This window comes from Brassica napus, chromosome C8, assembly GCF_020379485.1.
Source record: "Brassica napus cultivar Da-Ae chromosome C8, Da-Ae, whole genome shotgun sequence".
NCBI classification, from domain to species: Eukaryota; Viridiplantae; Streptophyta; class Magnoliopsida; order Brassicales; family Brassicaceae; genus Brassica; species Brassica napus.
In genome coordinates this window covers 39,512,091-39,531,076 of record NC_063451.1, presented here as the reverse complement: position 1 = coordinate 39,531,076, position 18,986 = coordinate 39,512,091, and the positions used below count along the sequence as shown (strand labels likewise).

General features: G+C 36.8%; 3 protein-coding genes and 1 pseudogene across 4 annotated transcripts; 2 read left to right on the top strand and 2 right to left on the bottom strand.

Moving 5' to 3' along the window:
- Nucleotides 1-2,297: 2,297 nt before the first annotated feature.
- Nucleotides 2,298-5,175, bottom strand: LOC106368163 (V-type proton ATPase subunit C-like). Of its 2 annotated transcripts, none has more exons than XM_013808062.3 (11): nt 4,916-5,175; nt 4,746-4,814; nt 4,542-4,669; nt 4,338-4,437; nt 4,100-4,167; nt 3,698-3,839; nt 3,489-3,605; nt 3,246-3,371; nt 3,090-3,173; nt 2,913-2,992; nt 2,298-2,681 (listed from the first exon to the last, which is right to left on the bottom strand). In XM_013808062.3, exons 1-11 carry the CDS (start codon nt 5,027-5,029, stop codon nt 2,573-2,575), a joined length of 1,137 nt encoding a protein of 378 aa, XP_013663516.1. In that variant the 5' UTR covers nt 5,030-5,175; the 3' UTR covers nt 2,298-2,572. The 2 variants fall into 2 exon arrangements, with proteins under 2 accessions (XP_013663516.1, XP_048620735.1); XM_048764778.1 differs by having other exon boundaries at nt 4,542-4,661; nt 4,916-5,157.
- Nucleotides 5,176-8,620: 3,445 nt separating this feature from the next.
- LOC106406423 (histone H2A.Z-specific chaperone CHZ1-like) lies at nt 8,621-9,461 on the top strand. Its single transcript, XM_013847086.3, has one exon. The coding sequence runs from the start codon at nt 8,685-8,687 to the stop codon at nt 9,258-9,260; it is 576 nt and encodes a 191-aa protein (XP_013702540.1). The 5' UTR covers nt 8,621-8,684; the 3' UTR covers nt 9,261-9,461.
- Nucleotides 9,462-12,285: 2,824 nt separating this feature from the next.
- On the top strand, nt 12,286-15,190 carry LOC106405934 (protein AUXIN SIGNALING F-BOX 3-like). Its single transcript, XM_013846490.3, has 3 exons — nt 12,286-13,284; nt 13,362-13,857; nt 14,301-15,190. Exons 1-3 carry the CDS (start codon nt 12,833-12,835, stop codon nt 15,087-15,089), a joined length of 1,737 nt encoding a protein of 578 aa, XP_013701944.1. The 5' UTR covers nt 12,286-12,832; the 3' UTR covers nt 15,090-15,190.
- LOC106368169 lies at nt 15,089-18,920 on the bottom strand (annotated as a pseudogene).
- Between the last annotated feature and the right edge of the window lie 66 nt (nt 18,921-18,986).

Below are 18,986 nucleotides of genomic sequence, written 5' to 3'. Positions count from 1 at the left end.
GGAAAATAATTGTAATCATATCATGCACTAGTTTGATATGGCCAGGCAACACGTCGCCCATTGCCTCATTGGCATGGTTTGATTAATTAGAAAAACAAAACATAGTATGTAAAAACTCTATAAATTAATAATATTGGCAATATAACATTTTATTAATTTATAAAGTTATTAATTTATAAAAAAGTTATATTTTTGAAAAACAGAAATAAAAATTAGCTGACTTTACCATATAAAAATTAACCAAAATTTTGGAATTTGCCTTTCATATTGTCTTAATTATATAATTTAGTGTATATAATATATGTTTTATAGAATTTTAATTTGGTTTTAGATATAATTTTACTAAATATCATCAATACTAATGTCTTAAAAATATAGAGATACCTGAAGAAGCAGCCACTGCGGGCCTCTGTCTCAGCTGTTCCCATTAAATACATTGGTCTGCCCCTCAGCTCTAAGATAATGTCCAGGGCTGATTATGAGCCTTTGCTTTCAAAGATCGGAAACCGGTTTCTCTCTTGGTCAAGTAAAGCTCTCGCCTATGCAAGGCGTTTGTTACTCATCAAGTCAATCATAGCCAGCATGACAAATTTCTGGTGTGTTGCGTTTTGCCTACCCCAACCGTGCATTGACGAAATTGAGAGTATGTGCTCCGCGCTCTTATAGAGTGGAAACCCGAATGACACTTTGAAGGCCAAAGTAGCGTGGGAGGATGTTTGTTATCCTGTGGCAGAAGGTGGCCTAGACGAGTGCAAGAGGTGAGTACTGTCTTCATGTTGAAGCTTGTCTGGCGCCTATTTTCTTGCTTAACGTCCTTGTGGGGTGCATGGGTGAAACATTATCTACTTCATGGTGAAACCTTCTGGGATGCGAAGGAAACAGGCCAGAGCTCTTGGATTTGGAGGAAGTTGCTAAGGCTCAAACCTTTAGCTAAGAAGTTTATAAAGATGGAGATTCTGGACTGATATGTGGTACCCTGGGGCAGGCTGATTGAGCTTACTGGTGAAATTGGAACTCAGAAACTAGGTATAAGAAGAGACGCACGACTTTGTGAGGTTTTTGTTGATGGGGAGTGGCGGTTTCGCAACTGTCGGGACAGTCGAATTCAAGAAGTCATTCAAGGCATTTCCCAACTTCCAATCTCCTTAACTGTAGCAGAAGCTGATGGGGTGACTTAGAAGTGTAGTGCGGATGATTACAGTACCAGTTTTGTGGCTGCAGAAGCTTGGCATCTGATTCGTGAGCGCAAGGATGTGGTCCAATGGCACTAGCTGATTTGGTTTCTACAGGCAGTCCTCCGCTATGCTTTCATTTCATGGCTGGCAGTAAGGGATAGGCTTGCAACGGGTCATCGCACCAGTAAATGGGGTCAGCCGCAGGTCTGTCTTTACTGCGGTGAACGTGACGAAACCTGTGATCACCTCTTCTTTGCGTGTCCATATACTTTCACGCTCTGGATAAAGGTGGTAGGCAATCTCCTTGGTATTGATCCGGACCCTGACTGGAATTCAACCCTCATGCATTTGCTAACAGGAACTTTGATCTGCACACATTTATTTTGCTGCACTTGGTGCTTCAGCTTACCATATACTTATGGAGAGAGCATAATGATAGAAGACATAATGGAAGTTCAAAATCGGTGGATTAGCTTGCCAGAGTGATTACATCTCTAAAGTACACTTTGAAGCCTAAGCTCTATGGTCTGATGTGTAGATGGTTTAGTGCTCATTGATGTTTAGTTTCATTTTCCTCTGGTTTTAAATTTCGGTACCAGGTTCTACGGGATCTTGATTTTTTCTGTACATATGATTCTTTTATAAGTTGATTAATAAATTTAACATTTCATCAAAAAAAAAAAATAGAAGCGTATGACTTGATTATAAATTGTAGTATCCTAATATTATGTTAGTAGTACTAATTAATGATGATATTTTTTTGTAAAAAAGGTGTTATTGATAATTTCAATGATAAAACCAAAGATATAATAAAACCTAATAAATTAATGATCAAGTAGACTACAGCTTTGATACAATATCTAAATTAACCAGGTCAATGTAAGTTTAGATGTAGTTGCTGCATCAAGAAAAAAAACAAAAAAATATTAACACTAGCCGCATCAAAGCTGTAGTCTACTTGGTTACTCCTGAGTCCTGGTCAAGTAATACCTGCAAGCCACGTTAGGTTATTGTGCAATGTTCCATTTTGGTTCAATAGTCACTTCGTCAGGTGTGTAATTTCATCACCGGTGGTAGTTATACTACAATGTTGAAAGAAATGGTTTGTCTCGAATCAGAGAGTAAAAACGAATCAGCTTAATAATATAAATAAAAAAAGGCATCCAGATAACATGTCAACAAACCTCTCTTCTTCCACAAGTATCAGTCATTGTAGTCTACAAAGACTCCGGCCAAAATAATATTACATTCACATGTCTCTCTTGAGTGCCACCTTCATATTTATTTCTTTTATTTCGAAAAATTATCACGAATAATAAAATGGAATATATATATATAGAACATAAACAAATATAAGTGTGAGATGCAGAAGAAGCATAAAGCATCTCTCATCAATTCTAAGCAAGGTTGATCGTGAAGGAGACATAAGGATGTGTCTCGGAGTCACCGGCTAAACCAGCCATGGCTCCTCCAGCTCCTGCATCCTCCTCGCTTTTCCAGTATAAACTGCATTGTTTTTTTCATACAATCAGACTCAAACACTCGAATCTAAATCTCATCAAACTATTTACATATAGAGATGAACTAACACTTATATCTTGTGGGCAAATGATCTTTCATAACTAAATAATTTTTTCTCCTCAAAGTTCTGCAATTTCTATGTTACAAAGATCATAACTCCAACGCTAACCAGTTTTTATGCCTAGAGCGATACAAAGACAGAGACTTATAACACACCTGTTGGTAGAATCGCACAAGCGTTCAAGAATGGAGCGTACTTTCTTCTCGCTTTTAACAGCCGGAGATAGGACACATGCCTGGAAAATAAGTCATAACAAGAGAAAGTCGTGTGGTCAGGGAGTTAGAGGGATTCTCTAGAAAAAACATAAGTTAGGTTGGAGTCTTTAAAGTTACCAAGAAAGCTGGAGGTAAACCATATCTCATTATGCTCTCAGCGAATATACGCACAGCACAGAAATGCATCCATGAGCTGAAAACCTACACATATAGACCGATGATCAGATGGGTGTTAGATTTCTACGATGATATATAAGAGCAATGTGTAAATACCTCTCCATAACTGGTGTAGCACCACTGCAAAAGAGAGCTTCTCAAACTCTCCTGGTCCTGAACCAGCTTTTCTAGCTCTTGTTTACGAGTCTCTTGTGCTTCAACGCTATGTTCAAAATCACGAACCTAAAAGAGAACGATGTACAACATATATGAACAAAGCTTTCAGAATTAACAAAATCTCTTAAATTGCATAGTCAGTAGCTCTAAAGGTGATATCAGAAGCTTGAACAGCATACTTACTTGGAACCCTTTCTCACGAGCATTTGTCCTGAAATTGTCTGCAACACGAGTAAAGAGAGTGACGGTGTAAAGAGCATACTCATTATCCTCAAACAATTTCTTCGAAGACCTAGGAACCTGGAAAGAATAAGAGTGAACTGATTAAAAACCCTGTGTCAAAAATAATAGTGTCACATTTGGTCCATAAACTCAGCAAATCATTAATTTACCACAAAGTCGGTCAATGTCTCATAACATGCTAGCCAGTATTTTTGGGAATACTTTGGAACAACTGCAAGAAGAGTCTCGAGATGTTCAGATGCGACAATATCTTCTGGCTTAACCAAGCTTGAGAGGTCGCGAACAGCTAAGCTGTAACAAAAGAAATTGGAGGAAGATCAGCCACATTGCTACAAAATATATAAAACATCCAAGCAGATAACAACCAACAGCATTAATCTGGAAAATCACTTGGTGTTATGCTAAACCCTTCACATTGTCGAACATGTTTCAAACAGAACCTAGATCGTAGAGAGCAATTAAATTTTTTGTAGTTACAAACTACTGCCCATGATTTATAGTTTGTTCTTAGTTCTTACAGTATGGATAAGAGAAAGAAAACAAAAGTTTACCTTCCACTTTGCTTTCGGTTAATGGCATTGAGTTGACCGCGGACATTGTTATATTCAGCAACGCGAACCTAAACAACATGTGAACCACTGAAATCCATTAGAGCACCAAAATAAGTTTATAATCAAAAACTAAAACTACCAACTACTCTTCACAAAGAAAGTATTGTGTAGAGTATTACACCAACGGAACCATTCGGCTAACTAATCATTCTGCGTAAAGGTTTAACAGCGTGAAGACCTTGAGATCATCCTCAATCTTGGCAACCTGAGACTGAATATTCTCCACAACCTCCTTCAAAGGTGACATCGTTGGGTACTTAGCTTCATCCCAGACAAACCTTAACACCAATCAAAAAAAAAAGGTTTCGTTCTTTACATCACAAGTCACCACCAAATCACCAATCAACTCTTTGTGAATATAAAAAAAAAAAAAAACAGATACCTTGTGAGATAAGAATCAACGGGAACTCCATCAACAGTAAGAGCGTTGCTCTCCACACCAGAGATCCTCTCCAATTCCTCGATCTGTCTCCTGATCTTCTGCGAAACTCCTTCCACAAAGCTGTTTGACTTGCACACATCTCATTAAAAAATCATCAATACAAGGAAAACGCAAAAGATCAAAATTTGTGATCAGATGAGTCACCTTGAGCAGATCATCGCCGAGGGCGAGCAGAGAATCTAACGTTCCAACTCGAAGGTTAGGAATGTTGAACTGCGAAAATGAAAACAGCAATCCGAGAAGTTAGATCACAAACACGAGAATAGTTGAAGATCTCTGCCAATTTCAATCCAAATCGAGCAGAATCTGAGTACCCGATAAACTGGAGTATCGAAGGAATGCTTGGAGATCTGCTCCTGGAGACGATTCCATAACGTGGAAGAAGAGTCCTTCACTGGTAGAGACACCACCCAATACCTCGAAGTCATTGTTTCTCAATGTCTCTTCTTCTTCTCCGATGGATCTGTACTTCTTCAATCATAATGGATAACCGGTTCGAATTATAAACTCACAAGTAGAAAACCAAACCGGTAAGATATTAGCATTACGCCGGTTTAGTATCTCCCCGGCACGTTCTCCACCTGGCACAACAGAAACTGGGCTAATGGGCTAATGGGCTAATGGGCTGAGTCCAATCAATAAATTAAAACCGAAGAGAAGTTGCATAAGTAATCGAGAAACCCTAACTAACTCTGAATCTTCCTCGGACTAAAATCTGAAATGGACCAAAAGGCCAAAAACAAGTCTCACACATCCAAAAAAAATCTGTATGGACCAAGTGATTGTAAACTACTATTTTACCCTTAATGAATGAATAATATGAACCATTGGATTCTATAATCTTTCTATAAATCACAACCGTCGGATTAAGAGAAGAAAAGAGGAATGTTATATTTACAAAAATGCCATTAATGAAACTCCAACCAGAGCCATTGATCATATTTTCTATGTTTTAATCTTGGCCACACGCTTTCACAGATCTCTCATTCTCTATCCTCTCCCCCTCTTTAATCTGATGCATAAATAACTCAGAGCCACACGATTTTCATTATTTCATTCTCTCATTCGACTAGGTACAACTAGTATAACTCATACAACTATACATGTTAAAAAATAATATAATTGGTACAACTAGTATATAAATGTTATAATTTATGTACAATTTGCAGCTACTTAACTCAACTATTAAATCATTTTTTACATATGATGATAAATTTCATCTATTTTTTCTGAGGTTCTTCAATTATTGTTAAATTATTAAATCACACTACCAATTTTATATAAGATATCTTATACTTTTAAGGTTTGTTAATTAGATTGACCATATTATTATGAAAAATAAACATCAAAAATATATTTACAAAGTTATAATGTGAAAAAATTGGTACAACTCCTAAAACTAAACATATAAAAAATTTGGTATATTTTTTTATTATATATTAGTTTACATGATCTACCTTATACTTTTAAGGTTTATTAACTTGTTTGTCTACATAATTTATGGAAAACATACATGAAATGTATTTTAACAGTTATGAAATGTATTTACCGGACTAGTAATACTGATATAACTAGTACAACTACTCAGGTTTTGAAATTTAAATATTCCTTCGAGTATGTCATATGAAAAAAATCAATAAAGTGGCTAAATTGTAAAGTATTTATAAAGGTTCCTTATGATATTTCATGGGGGGTTTTTTTTTTTTGCAAATCTAACACAATCACATAAGTTTGCATAATCTACCTTATACTTTTAAGGTTTGTTAACTTCTTTGTCCACATAATTTTTGGAAAACATACATGAAATGTATTTTAACAAAATTTATGATTTCATTTTATTGGGGCACAGACATGTACACATAATGAAGTGGTACAACTGTGTTATTTCATTTTATATTGTGCATTACATTTTAAACGTGTATCATGTCTTAAACATTATGGTTGAATATTAAATCAAGTTGTTGTACTAATAGTACTATTCCTAGATATTTTTGTGTAGTTTAACCTGTTATCTATTTCTTTTGGTTGAAATACATTAAATCAAAGTCGATAAAATTAAGAGAAAAATTTGTTAGGTACGTAAATACAACACGTAAAACTAAATAATATTTATAAAAAAAATAGATATTAAAAAAACTGATGGTATTGGGATTATAAATTTTATAATTTTTTAAAAACTTCATAAATTTTTGAAGATTTATTTTTTTGTAGGAAAAAATTTAAATTATAAAATAGAATTAAATAATAAACTGAGTGAAATGTACGAATTTGCAAACATAAGAATCAAAAACTATTTGAAATCAAATTTGTAGATACAACAAACATATGTATATCATATTTTATATCAAAATATGCAAGTTTCACCATGTTCTTTTTGTGTATGTGATTACAATTGCTCTATTTCTTGTAATATTTTCATGTCCATATCAAGAAAATGAACTTTGAGGCGATAAACCTACTAACCAACACTAGAAAAACACAAATCAAGTGTTGCCACAATTAAACTAGTAATAGTACTACTGTAGTTAAACCGGTTAAACTATTATTGTTGTAGTCCAAATACCAAATATTAATGTTTATGTATTTTTTTCAAACTCGTGATGGCTTATGCATTAATTATATTTTGGACTATACTCTTCCAGATCTTAAACTGCAATCTTTTCTCACTTGGCAGTTGTCTTATTTGGCTTCGGGAGCAAAAACGTGAAGATAATTTTCTTCCATATATAATACAACTAGTACAAATGGTAAAATAAATCATTATCAAAACAAATATTATATAAACAAACTATTAACATATTTTGACACATCCATGAAAATTAAACCAATATTTTCATTGGTGATACATCATCCCTTTCTAAAATATCATTCATACGTTGAAAACAAAAATTAAATATAATCATATTAATTGTAAAATTGTAGTAAATATACATGGTACAACTAGTTTTTTCGATTTCAATGCCAAAGTATAACTATGTACAAACTGGTACAACAATATACAAACCAATACAATTCAATTACTAGTACAACTATGTTATTTCATCTTGTATTGTGCATCATTTTTTAAACGTGTATCATATTTTAAACATTATGGTTGAACTACATGTGAAGATAATTTTTTCCGTAAATAGTATAACTAGTACAACTGGTACAATTGGTGAACAATAACTATCCAAATAAATATTATAAAATAACTTTAAACATATTTCGACAAATCCATATAGTGGAAGATTATACCAACTTTTTCATTGGTTCTACATCATCCTCTTCTATAACATCATTCGCATGCTGAAAACAAAAAGCTAATATACCATATTAATGGTAAAGTTATACTAGTTATACACGTTCTAATTATATTAGTCATACTAGCTAAATTTGTTGTAGTTGTATTAGTTATTCACGTTCTAGTTGTACCAGTTATATTAGTTTCAGTTGTACTAGTTGTACTAGTAATACTCTGTGTTTTTCATTGTCGGAAATTTTGTACATTGAACACGAGATTCAATTTTATATAAGAGAAAATGGATTGAGAAAGATGGAGAATTGATCGATTTGGGATAAGAATGAAATTTCATAAAGTTTGAAGAATTTTTCGATTTTGATTTGGATAATGAGATGAAACAATTTTGATATGAAATAAAAAAAAATTAAAATCTGGGTTCTTAACATTATGAATCATGATTGATTATGGAATAGATAAAATTGAGTAACACAAGAGGAATCAGGTGGATGTTACATGATTTTAGTTTGATTTTGAAAAAATAGTAATGAAAGATGAAGGTGAAAATCGTGAGAGGGAGGATGTTTGAGAAACAAAGATTTGGAGATTTAGGGATCAATTGAGTAGGATCGGGTTAGTGGGTTAGGATAGTGTGTGGTTGGGTTAGTAAATAAGTAGAACTTTCTAGGCTTCATGGTCTTTTCCTCCTATTTTTGATTTAATTTTAATTCATTTTTAAAATAAAAAGGCAAGAGGTCCATATGAGATTATTTTGATCCCTTGTGGTCCATTACAGCATTTGTTCCATCTTCCTCGAAGCAACCGCAAGTCTCTGTAGCGCGAAGAAGACGATCGATTCATCTATGGCGGACGTTGAGAATCAACAGGACTCCTCGTTTCCAGCGAAGAGGAAATCGGATCTCTGTTGCCAAGAGCAGGATAATGTGGCGAACAAGGCTCAGAAGCTTAACCCTTCGTCGTCGAGTTCTGCTGATTCTGAGTCCGGCGTCGAGAATCTGAAAATTGGAACAGAATCATCGATTTCGCTTGAGAAAGATGAGAACGGCGTGCCCGACGATCATACAGCGGAAGAGAAGCAAGGCGATGGAGTTGGATATGAAGACGAAGAAGAAGAGGATTCGATTGAAGTTGAGATCGACAGGAAAGGTAAAGGCATATCGAGAGAGGACAAAGGAAAAGGAAAACTGATCGAAGTTGATGAAAGTGACGATAGCGATGATGACGACGACGACGACGAAGATGGTGATGAGTACGATGAAAGCGATTTGTCTGACGATCCTTTGGCGGAGGTGGATTTGGATAATATCCTTCCGTCGAGGACTAGGAGACGATCGATCCAGCCTGGAGTCTACATCTCCAATGACCGTAGCGGAAACCACGAGGATGATGATGATAGTAGTGACGATAGCGATGCTTAAAGCTCCCTCCTTAGCTATAATGAAGGTTAGTGTCAAGAAATCAAGATGTAGTTCCTTTGATTCTTAAGAGAGTTTGTGTCACGTTCAACGCTTGGACCAAAGTGAGCCAATATATATATCTATCATGTCATTGCAATTCCAACTCATTGTGTGCCTCGCTATCTACGTTTGATGCATAAATTTCTCATCTTTTCTCGATTATGTGAGAGCCTAAAGTTCGCTCCTTTGTATGCTTGTGACTTTACATTGGAGAAAATTAGTATTGAGTCAGGATTTTGAAGTTAAGGTTTGTGATGTGTAGTACAGTGACAAGGGTTTACTCTAGTGGAGGTCGTGAATGATCTTTGAAAGTCTTGTTTTAAGCTGCGTAGATGAGCCTTTTTTTTTTCTGAGAAATGAGATTAGACTTAATGATCAGTGACATCATGCATTGAAGTAAACATTCTTGAATTAGATAGTGATGCAGCGTCTAAGTAAGTCTTTGAATAAACTAGCTCGTGTTCTCGTGTTCCTTTTGGTTGAGTGCAATGCAACCCAAGTCGTAGACTCGTAGTAAGGGTCAGTGAGCAAGCTAAACTAGTTGAAGAAACTGACATTATATTGGCAATGCTCTTCTTTTGATGCCGATGGTGAGTAAAGATGCAAACTTTTATTTCTCATACTAGTCCTTATGTATTTAACCTTAGTGAAGGGACTAAATACAACCCATTGGATTATAATTTTATAAGGGGATGTTAAAGTTGTTCTATGATTGGTATGTGGAGCTTTCTTCTTCTTTTTTTACCACAAGTGTGTGTGGTATTTAGAGCTTTCTTAGTTTGTGATTCCTTTGAACTTGTGAGGGTCCTTTGTACGCTTTATTTTGTAAGCTAAAGCTACTCAACTACATCTATGTTTGTCGCAGCGAATATCTCTGAAAGGTTAAGATGTTCTCCATAGATTCGTATAGTTCAAATATATGAGTTACAGATTTTTTTTGTCAGGAGAATATCATCATATCTCTTATGTTTTTGATGCCACTAATAAAAAAACAAAGAACTGGACCACTAGGGAGTGACAATGAGAACTGAAAAGGGTTCCTTTCCGAATCTCATATTGAAGATTCATACATATTTATTTAAGCCGATGTGTATATGATATGATATGTGTGGTTGGTATGGTGGTGAAATGCGTGTAATGTTGTTTGTATGTGTATGAATAATTGAGACATGCGTCATCATGAGTCTCTGCTTTTTGGGCCTTCGAATTTAGCCTTCGGCTTCATAGGATAAAAGGAAAAAGGAATCTCATGAACCAACAAAAAGTTGAGAAAATATAAATGAGATAAAGAGTTATTTTTTATAACTTTAAGATAAGAGTTCTAGAAGAAGAAATTATTCAAAAGTTACTTAAAATATTATATATGTATGTATGCAAGGTCTATATAGTCTGTATTTGTTGGAAAAAAACATGCATGTGTAATTGAACCAGAAAAAAGATAAAATCTTAGGATTATAAAATCAGGAGGGTGAGGTGTATGTCACATCCACACCGAAATTTACCAGATAATTTACCCGCATTAACTAAAGGTGAAACGGAGGTTGGTTGAACAGCAAAATCCAATAATATAAAGCATTATCTGAGTCAACTAAAACCACTTATAGCTGGTGAAATTTTGGGTCGATGGTGAAAATGGAGATGATTACTAAAAAGTGATGAGATAAAGAGAGAGACGTGGCCTTCACATGGCAGCCATTGTAGCATATGATGGGTCAAGAGAGGTGAAATCATCACTCGCCCCCCTTTCTATACAGTAAATATAACAGTTTTTTGGGGATAAAATTAACATTCCTATCAAATTTTGTGAAAATCTGATAAATCCTGAAACTATCTATCATGAGTAATACATCAGAGGATAACAATCAAGAATGTCAAGCGTAGAGAAATATGTACATGAGATTAACAGAATAAGAAACTGGTTTCACTTGCTAATAAGCTAGCGATATAATGAATGACTCTTGTTTTCACGTAAGACATCCAATGAGGAAATTCTCTGAGGATTATGACGGGCAATTAGTTTGATATTATGTGATTGTAGACGTTCTCCTAATTACTTACCAATGTTGAACATTAGCTAAGCAAAGATAAATGATTCTCAGCTTTCAACCAGTAATCATGATTTGTGTTCTCTTCGTTATTACCCCTATCTCTTCATGTAATAATTTGCAAGTGGGTCTATTATTGGGTTTGATTATGAAGCCTATGCCACTTTATATTTTGTTCCTTTTATATGTGTTTCTTAATGTTTGTTGTCTTGAGATTTTGTCTATATCTTCTGGAATTATTTTAAAATGTTCTATATCTACCTAATAGAAACAAAACATAGTTAGGATCAATTTTCAGCCGAGAATAAAATATTAAACTACTACTTAAATCTCTTATTAATTGAACATTAGATCACGATTTGTTTTCAAAAGAGTTTTAAAAGATGGGAGTTTGATTAGTTTTTTGGATTTATTTGGTTAGAAAATGTAATATTAAGAAAACTATTGAAAATTTAATGACCTTAAAATCCCGCAAATCCATCAATGGTGTCATCGTCCAAAGAAAAAATTCAGCCAGCCTTGCTTCTCATTTTCTTGTTTATCCCATAGATAATGAACTAATTTTTATTTGATTAAATATTAATCATGGACTTTATATGACTGATTATTTAATTTATAAGCTTACATACATGTAACGTGTCTAAACGCATATACTTGATGCAGTAGGAGTACTGTACGATTGATTTTATTAGTTTCCTAATTGCTGCACTTTCTAACAACCATTGAATCTTTTTAAAATTAATCACTAATTAAACGAATATTGATTAATCGGTGAGTAAATGGAATATTATGTTTTACGTGGCAATGTCGTAATAATATGAAAAGTTAAGGGCTTTTTGAAACATGTCCCTTGTTCTGACACTAAGACATCACTTCACCCTTTCTCTTTCGCGAAAGGCCTTGTTAAAACCAGTGGTGTCAAACACAGACTAACTATTCAACGGTCAAGATTCCTTTGGTGGCTAATCCTTCGAACCAATCTCCACCGTTGAATCATCAAACCCTCTCAAAAGCTTAAACCTAACCATAGTTAGTTTTTGGTCAGCTTGGTTGGCTTTTTTCCCTCTGTTTTATCTTTGCACAGAGAAAGAAAGAGAGAGAGAAAAAGAGAGAAGCTTTGCTTTGCTTTGCTTGCGTGATCTCTCCTCTCTCTTCTCTTCTCTCTCTGATCATCTCATCATCATTGGACGAAGCAGTCCAGAGTTTATCTTTAGATTCGATTCATGATTCTCCTTCATTTTCAACGTTTTCCTCGTTGAGTTCCTCTGTTCTTCTTCTTCTTCTTATCTATTCCCCTGTAGATCTGAATCTAAAAGCTTCATCCTTTATAGAGTCTAAAGATCTCTGTTTATCAAAGCTCGGGACTTTACACGACTCTGTTTCCTACAGAGCACTCTGTTCTTGAGCTGAAATTCAAATCCACGAGCTTAGCTGGAAGTGTGTGGATCTCGAGCTCATGTTCTTGATCTAATAAGGGGGGGAGGGGAGATGAATTACTTCCCAGACGAGGTGATTGAGCACATCTTCGACTTCATATCCTCTCACAAAGACAGGAACTCGATCTCCCTCGTAAGCAAATCGTGGCACAAGATCGAGAGGTGTAGCAGGAAGAGAGTGTTCATCGGAAACTGCTACGCAATCAACCCGGAGAGGCTAATAGAGAGGTTCCCATCTCTCAGATCGTTGACTCTCAAAGGGAAGCCTCATTTCGCTGACTTCAACTTGGTTCCTCACGAATGGGGAGGCTTCGTTCACCCTTGGATCGTTGCGTTGGCTAAGGCACGCGTGGGGCTCCAGGAGCTTAGGTTGAAGAGGATGGTTGTCTCTGACGAAAGCCTCGAGCTTCTTTCGCGTTCCTTCGCGAGTTTCAAGTCTTTAGTGCTTGTTAGCTGTGAAGGGTTCACTACTGATGGCTTAGCCTCCGTTGCTGCTAATTGCAGGTAAGATCAGTGTCATGGCAACATAACATTTCATCTCTTTAATTGAGATAACAATGTAGTGTGTCGGATGTTATTAGGCATCTTCGTGAGCTTGACTTGCAAGAGAATGAGATCGAGGATCACAGAGGTCAATGGCTAAACTGTTTTCCTGAGAGCTCTACCGCTCTTACCTCTTTAAACTTCTCGTGTCTCAAAGGAGAAACCAATCTTGCTGCTCTAGAGAGACTCGTCGCGAGGTCACCAAACCTGGAGAGCTTGAAGGTGAACCGTGCGGTGCCGCTCGATGCGCTCACTAGGCTAATGAGCTGTGCTCCTCAGCTGGTGGATTTGGGAGTAGGGTCTTATGAGAATGAGCCGGATCAAGAGTCTTTTATGAAGCTCATGGCTGCTATTAAAAAATGTACTGAGTTGAGAAGCTTGTCGGGGTTCTCAGAGGTTGCTCCACTTTGTCTCTCTGCGTTTTATCCGATATGTCAAAACCTTACCTCCTTGAACCTCAGCTATGCAGCTGAGATCCAAGGGAACCACCTCATAAGGTTTATTCAGTTCTGCAAGAGACTCCAACGGTTATGGGTAAGTTTGAACTAATGAGTTCATTACATATAATTAGGCTTGTGGGTTTGGTTAGTTCTGGTAGTTCGGGCTTTCGGTTAGTTTGGTTCAACATTAATCTTACTAAATTAACCCGAAATAAAGTTCGGTTTTTGAAAATTTCTACCAAAGTTTTTGATTTTGTTAAAATTTAGGATAATTTTGGTTAAATATTTCGGTTAGTTTAGTTATTTCGGTTAGTTTGATTCGAAATTTGGTTAGTTCAGTTGGTTTGGTTCAGGGTTTTGGTATAGTTGGATTTAATTTTTTTTTTAAAAAGAATAAAACCGAAGTAACCGTAAACCGACTTTTGTAGAAAACCTACCAAATCGAACCGAACTAACCGAAATTTCAGTTAGGCGGGTCCGGTTTGGTTCAAAATCTGAGGCCTACATATAATGGTTGTTTGTTGTTTGTTCCTACAGATATTGGATAGTATTGGAGACAAAGGACTTGAGGTTGTTGCTTCCACATGTAAAGAGTTACAAGAGCTGAGAGTCTTCCCCTCTGATTTACACGACGAAGAAGACAACGACACAGCTGTGACCGAGATTGGACTAGTTGCAATCTCAGCAGGCTGCCCTAAACTCCACTCCATCCTCTACTTCTGCAAACAAATGACAAACGCAGCGCTCATAACCGTGGCGAAAAACTGTCCGAACTTCATCCGGTTCAGGCTATGCATCCTCGAGCCAAACAAACCAGACCACACCACATCTCAGTCACTAGACGAAGGCTTTGGTGCCATTGTGCAAGCCTGCAAGGGTCTAAGACGCCTCTCTGTCTCGGGTTTGTTAACAGACAAAGTCTTCCTCTACATCGGTATGTACGCTGAACAGCTGGAGATGCTTTCGATAGCTTTTGCTGGGGACACGGACAAAGGGATGCTGTATGTGTTGAATGGGTGTAAAAAGATGAGGAAGCTGGAGATAAGAGACAGTCCGTTTGGGAACGCTGCGCTTCTTGCTGATGTTGATAAGTACAGAACAATGCGATCCCTTTGGATGTCGTCTTGTGAAGTAACGCTCGGTGGGTGCAAGAGGCTGGCGAGAAACGCGCCGTGGCTTAACGTGGAGATCATTAATGAGAATGAGAATAATGATCTGATGGAGAGGAATGAAGAAGATGAAAGAGAGAAGGTTGATAGGCTTTACCTTTACCGAACAGTGGTTGGGGCTAGAAAAGATGCACCGCCATGTGTTACGATTCTTTAGTCTCCGTGTTGGTTTTGTTTCATGTCGTTCGTTAGCTCTTGTACTTTCGTTTTCAGACAAGAACGGATTCTGTTTTTAAACTCCAAGCCTTTTTTCTTTTAGTTACATTGTACTTTGTTTCTGATCTCTGTTACTACAGAGTTTTTTTGTTTTTATTGAACTTTGGAATCTAAAGACAATTAGCTGTACAAAGATGTAGATATTCAAATAAATCATATCAACAAAAGGTTTAAGTTTATCAAAATGTGTAGATATTTCATTAAATTAAAAAGAAAATACACAAGAAACCTGTTTTTCGTCATAGAAGTTGTGGAAATAGTCCACTCTCAAACATAAGCACTATCAAACAATGAAACATTAATAGTACATAAGACAGACAGAGCTATAAGCATATGTCTTAGATTGAGCATATGATGTGACTGTAAATGGTGAAAACTAGAAAATAAGATAACAGTTAACGAGAGCACAAGAGAATTAATAAGCAGAAGGAACGATATGGTTAGGGTGAAATTTAGGTTAACAACATGAATACACCAACAGAAGATTTGGGCTACTTTAAGGCAATCACAACTCTTTTACCACATAAGGTTTTTGACTAGAGTGAACATAGATGATCTTGACAAAAAAACTCTACCGTATAGCTATTAGGCAGGTCTGAAGAGAGCCACTAGATTCGTTGGGAAGTGAAAGATCATGTCCAGAAGAGTGGTTATTGTGAATAATAGCTCTAAAAATCATCAGTAATCCACAGATGCCAAGAACCTTTCTTAGAAGATCAAAAGAGTACTCAGAGACCTAAAACTAAGGATCAATACGAAGTCAACTCTAGGTTGGCAAGGGAACAGTAAATGTCTAAATTCAACTCACTTATCCAAACGTTAACTCAAGGAATCTGGTTCTGATCAGGATATCATTTGATCCTACTAATATTTCCAAACATCAGAAACAGAAACTGACTGGTTCAATGAACCAAAAACATTAGTTAGTGATCCTTCAAACCCACAGACAAATAAGCTCCAAAGGTGTCACGGATCAATCAATTGGTCAGAAGGGAATCTAAAAAAAAAGAAAGCAAAACATAAATCTCAAACTCTCAATTATAGCTTCATATACCGGACACAATGAGTTAACCAAGATTGACCAGAAACACGCAAGACCTGGAGGAGGATATGATTCCAGCGGGACTTTGACGATTCATTGAATTCTCAGCGCCACAAGAAGATTTATTTCAATCCAACGATGATGATATCTCTCGAGAAGGACCAGAAAGCATATCTAGAAAGCTTTTGTCCAATTCACCACTCGATAGCATATCCATAACCAACTTTACAGTGGAAGCATCTGCTGAGAATCCATTACTCTTCATTTCTTCGATGAGTTCAACTGAATTGCTTTTGTCACTGCCTCGAAGACGTGCTCTGGCTAGTGTGTTGTACGTACAATCGTCTGGCGCAATCCCATCTTCCTCCATTTTTCTAAACAATGCATCCGCTTCGGACAGTGAACCCTTCCTACATAATCCCCCAATCATTATATTGTATGTTTTGACATCAGGCTTTGCTCCTTTGAAATTGAGGCTACAGAATAGATCCCAAGCATCATCGACCTTACTTGCATTGCACATCCCGTGAATGATGATATTATATATACAAATACCAGGATCAATCTTAGTCTTGTGCATTTTATAAATTATTCCCAAAGCCTCTTCTAGTTCGCCATTGTCACACAACCCATCCAGCAAAATACCGTAAGTCATAATACTAGGATGAACACCTTCAGAAACCATCTCTTGGAAGAGTTCCTTGTTCCTTGGCCACATTAAGTTGCCCAGATTGACAAAACCCTTGGATGAGAGTGCTATAAGTCACTGTATCGGCAACCACCCCTCTTAGAAAAGTCTCATACCTTCATCAACCCGTTTAGCCTTACAATATCCGTTTATTAGGATATTAAACGTCACGATATTCGGATCGCATCCCTTGGTAACCATCAGTTCCATCATCTGGTTGGCTTCATCCAAGCGCTTTTCATTGCAAAACCCATATATCAAAGAAGTACATGTAATGGTATCAGGATCTATGCCTCAACACACTGAAAGTGACGATGTTAGGGGTGATTTCACTTGTAATCATATCTCTCAGCAACTGTGCGCCGTCATCCCATCTACCAGCACTACAGAAGCCTCCTATGAGAGAGTTGTAGGTAAAGACATCTGCTTTGATCCCTTTGGTTGCCATTTCGTCGAGGCTCCCATCTTTGCAAAGACTGTCAATGATGATATTGTATATGGCAGCATTGAGCTTGACCTTTCTATGTTCCATCTTTCTGATCAGATCTAAGGCCGAGGCAATGTTCCCTGACTTACACATTCTGTTCAAAATCGGACCATAGGTAAACAGATCAGGTTGACATCCGTTTTCCATCATTCGATCTATCAAAGCCATTGCTTCAGACACTCTACCTTTGAGACAAAGTCCATTGACAAGAGTGTTGAGTATGATAGAGATTTGGAATAACCTTCATTTCCACCATACGACCAACTAACTCCACAGCTTCAGAAACTCGACCCTCAAGACATAATCCGTTTATCAAAGTTGAGAATGTGACTGTGCCGGGCTCATACCCAAGCTTCAACATCTTCCCCATCACAGAAAAAGCAAAACCGAGTTGCCGGCGACGGCAGAAGCAATTGATGACAATACTCAGCGTGTAGTGGTCATGTGCAGTTCCAATTGCTTGCAGAGAGCTAAAACGAGGTCATACTGTTTTGTTCTGGCCACTGCACTAAACAATCTATTGAAATCAATGACCGTAGGAAGAGGACGAGACTCAATCATCGTTTGAAAGAGGACAACTGCATCAACTTTGATAAACGGATTTTTAAAGTACTCTAAGCTCTCTTTAGGGGAGATTGAACCCAAACCCTGCAAATACAGCTTGTTAGTAGAAATAAAGACATTAGCGAAAGATAACCACTAAAATAAAAAGGCAAACCCTGAAGTGACTTATTTTCCATTTGGAGCCATGTTTGTTTTCCATTTGTTGTACAATAGCAAGGAAGAAAATGTTTGGACTTCTGAGTTTTCTTTTTGAGTAGCCTAGTTAAACAAGGTAGAGGTTTTATTTACACTAGATAGAATATTTTATTCAAACAAGCTACTTACCTTGATACGTGGTGTCAAGAGATCGTTAATAAAGGGAGGAGTCGACTTAAGTAACTTTGGCCAGAACTTGATTAGAAGAGCTTTGATATGAGTACCATCACAATCCTAAAGGAAAGAAGTGAGACTAGTTGCTAAAGATAGGAAATAGATGAAATTGTCTGAAGAATACCTGGTCTGTCATGATTACAATCTTTCCATATCTTAGATCTTCAACATTTTCGTATTCTACTTCAAACTGTAGTCCAAGAGCATTCATGACATTCCCTAGTTGCACATTCTGCTCGGCCTTGTTTCTAGTTGCACAGAGCTGCCCTGCAAGAGATAGCCCGTTCCATGACGCCTCGATCGCGAACCTCAAGGCATAATTCAACATTCTATTCAGCGGCCTTATCCCCCTGCAGAGCTGCTTGCTTGATTGACTCCCAGCGGCCTTGATGTTTCCAGGTGCTTCTTGGATTATACATTTTGAACTTCTCCGGCTTTTGTTGCATCATCACCACCTTGTTAAGATATAGGAGAAGACAAGTATGTCAATTAATCATTCATGGATCTAGGACCGTGGTTTCTAACCGTTTGATTGGCTTATGAGCAGCAGCAAGACGAAGACTATGTTGCAGCTGAGAGCATATGTCCCTTCTTTTACTAAAAATTTAAAGGCAAATATACATGATTATGGAAAAAAAATAAGGGTTTTAATTTGCAAGTTTCTTTAAATGTAATCTGGAGAAGGGGT

What these genes read in the sequence shown, in the direction of transcription:
- LOC106368163 (XM_013808062.3), bottom strand. Translation starts at nt 5,029, where the DNA reads ATGACTTCGAGGTATTGGGTGGTGTCTCTACCAGTGAAGGACTCTTCT. An exon ending in AGATTGAGGATGATCTCAAG is followed by an intron (nt 4,168 to 4,337) that starts GTCTTCACGCTG and finishes CATGTTGTTTAG; the next exon opens with GTTCGCGTTGCTGAATATAA. An exon ending in CTCGTGAGAAAGGGTTCCAA is followed by an intron (nt 3,372 to 3,488) that starts GTAAGTATGCTG and finishes GTTCTCTTTTAG; the next exon opens with GTTCGTGATTTTGAACATAG.
- LOC106406423 (XM_013847086.3), top strand. Translation starts at nt 8,685, where the DNA reads ATGGCGGACGTTGAGAATCAACAGGACTCCTCGTTTCCAGCGAAGAGG.
- LOC106405934 (XM_013846490.3), top strand. Translation starts at nt 12,833, where the DNA reads ATGAATTACTTCCCAGACGAGGTGATTGAGCACATCTTCGACTTCATA. An exon ending in TCCGTTGCTGCTAATTGCAG is followed by an intron (nt 13,285 to 13,361) that starts GTAAGATCAGTG and finishes GGATGTTATTAG; the next exon opens with GCATCTTCGTGAGCTTGACT. An exon ending in AGAGACTCCAACGGTTATGG is followed by an intron (nt 13,858 to 14,300) that starts GTAAGTTTGAAC and finishes TTGTTCCTACAG; the next exon opens with ATATTGGATAGTATTGGAGA.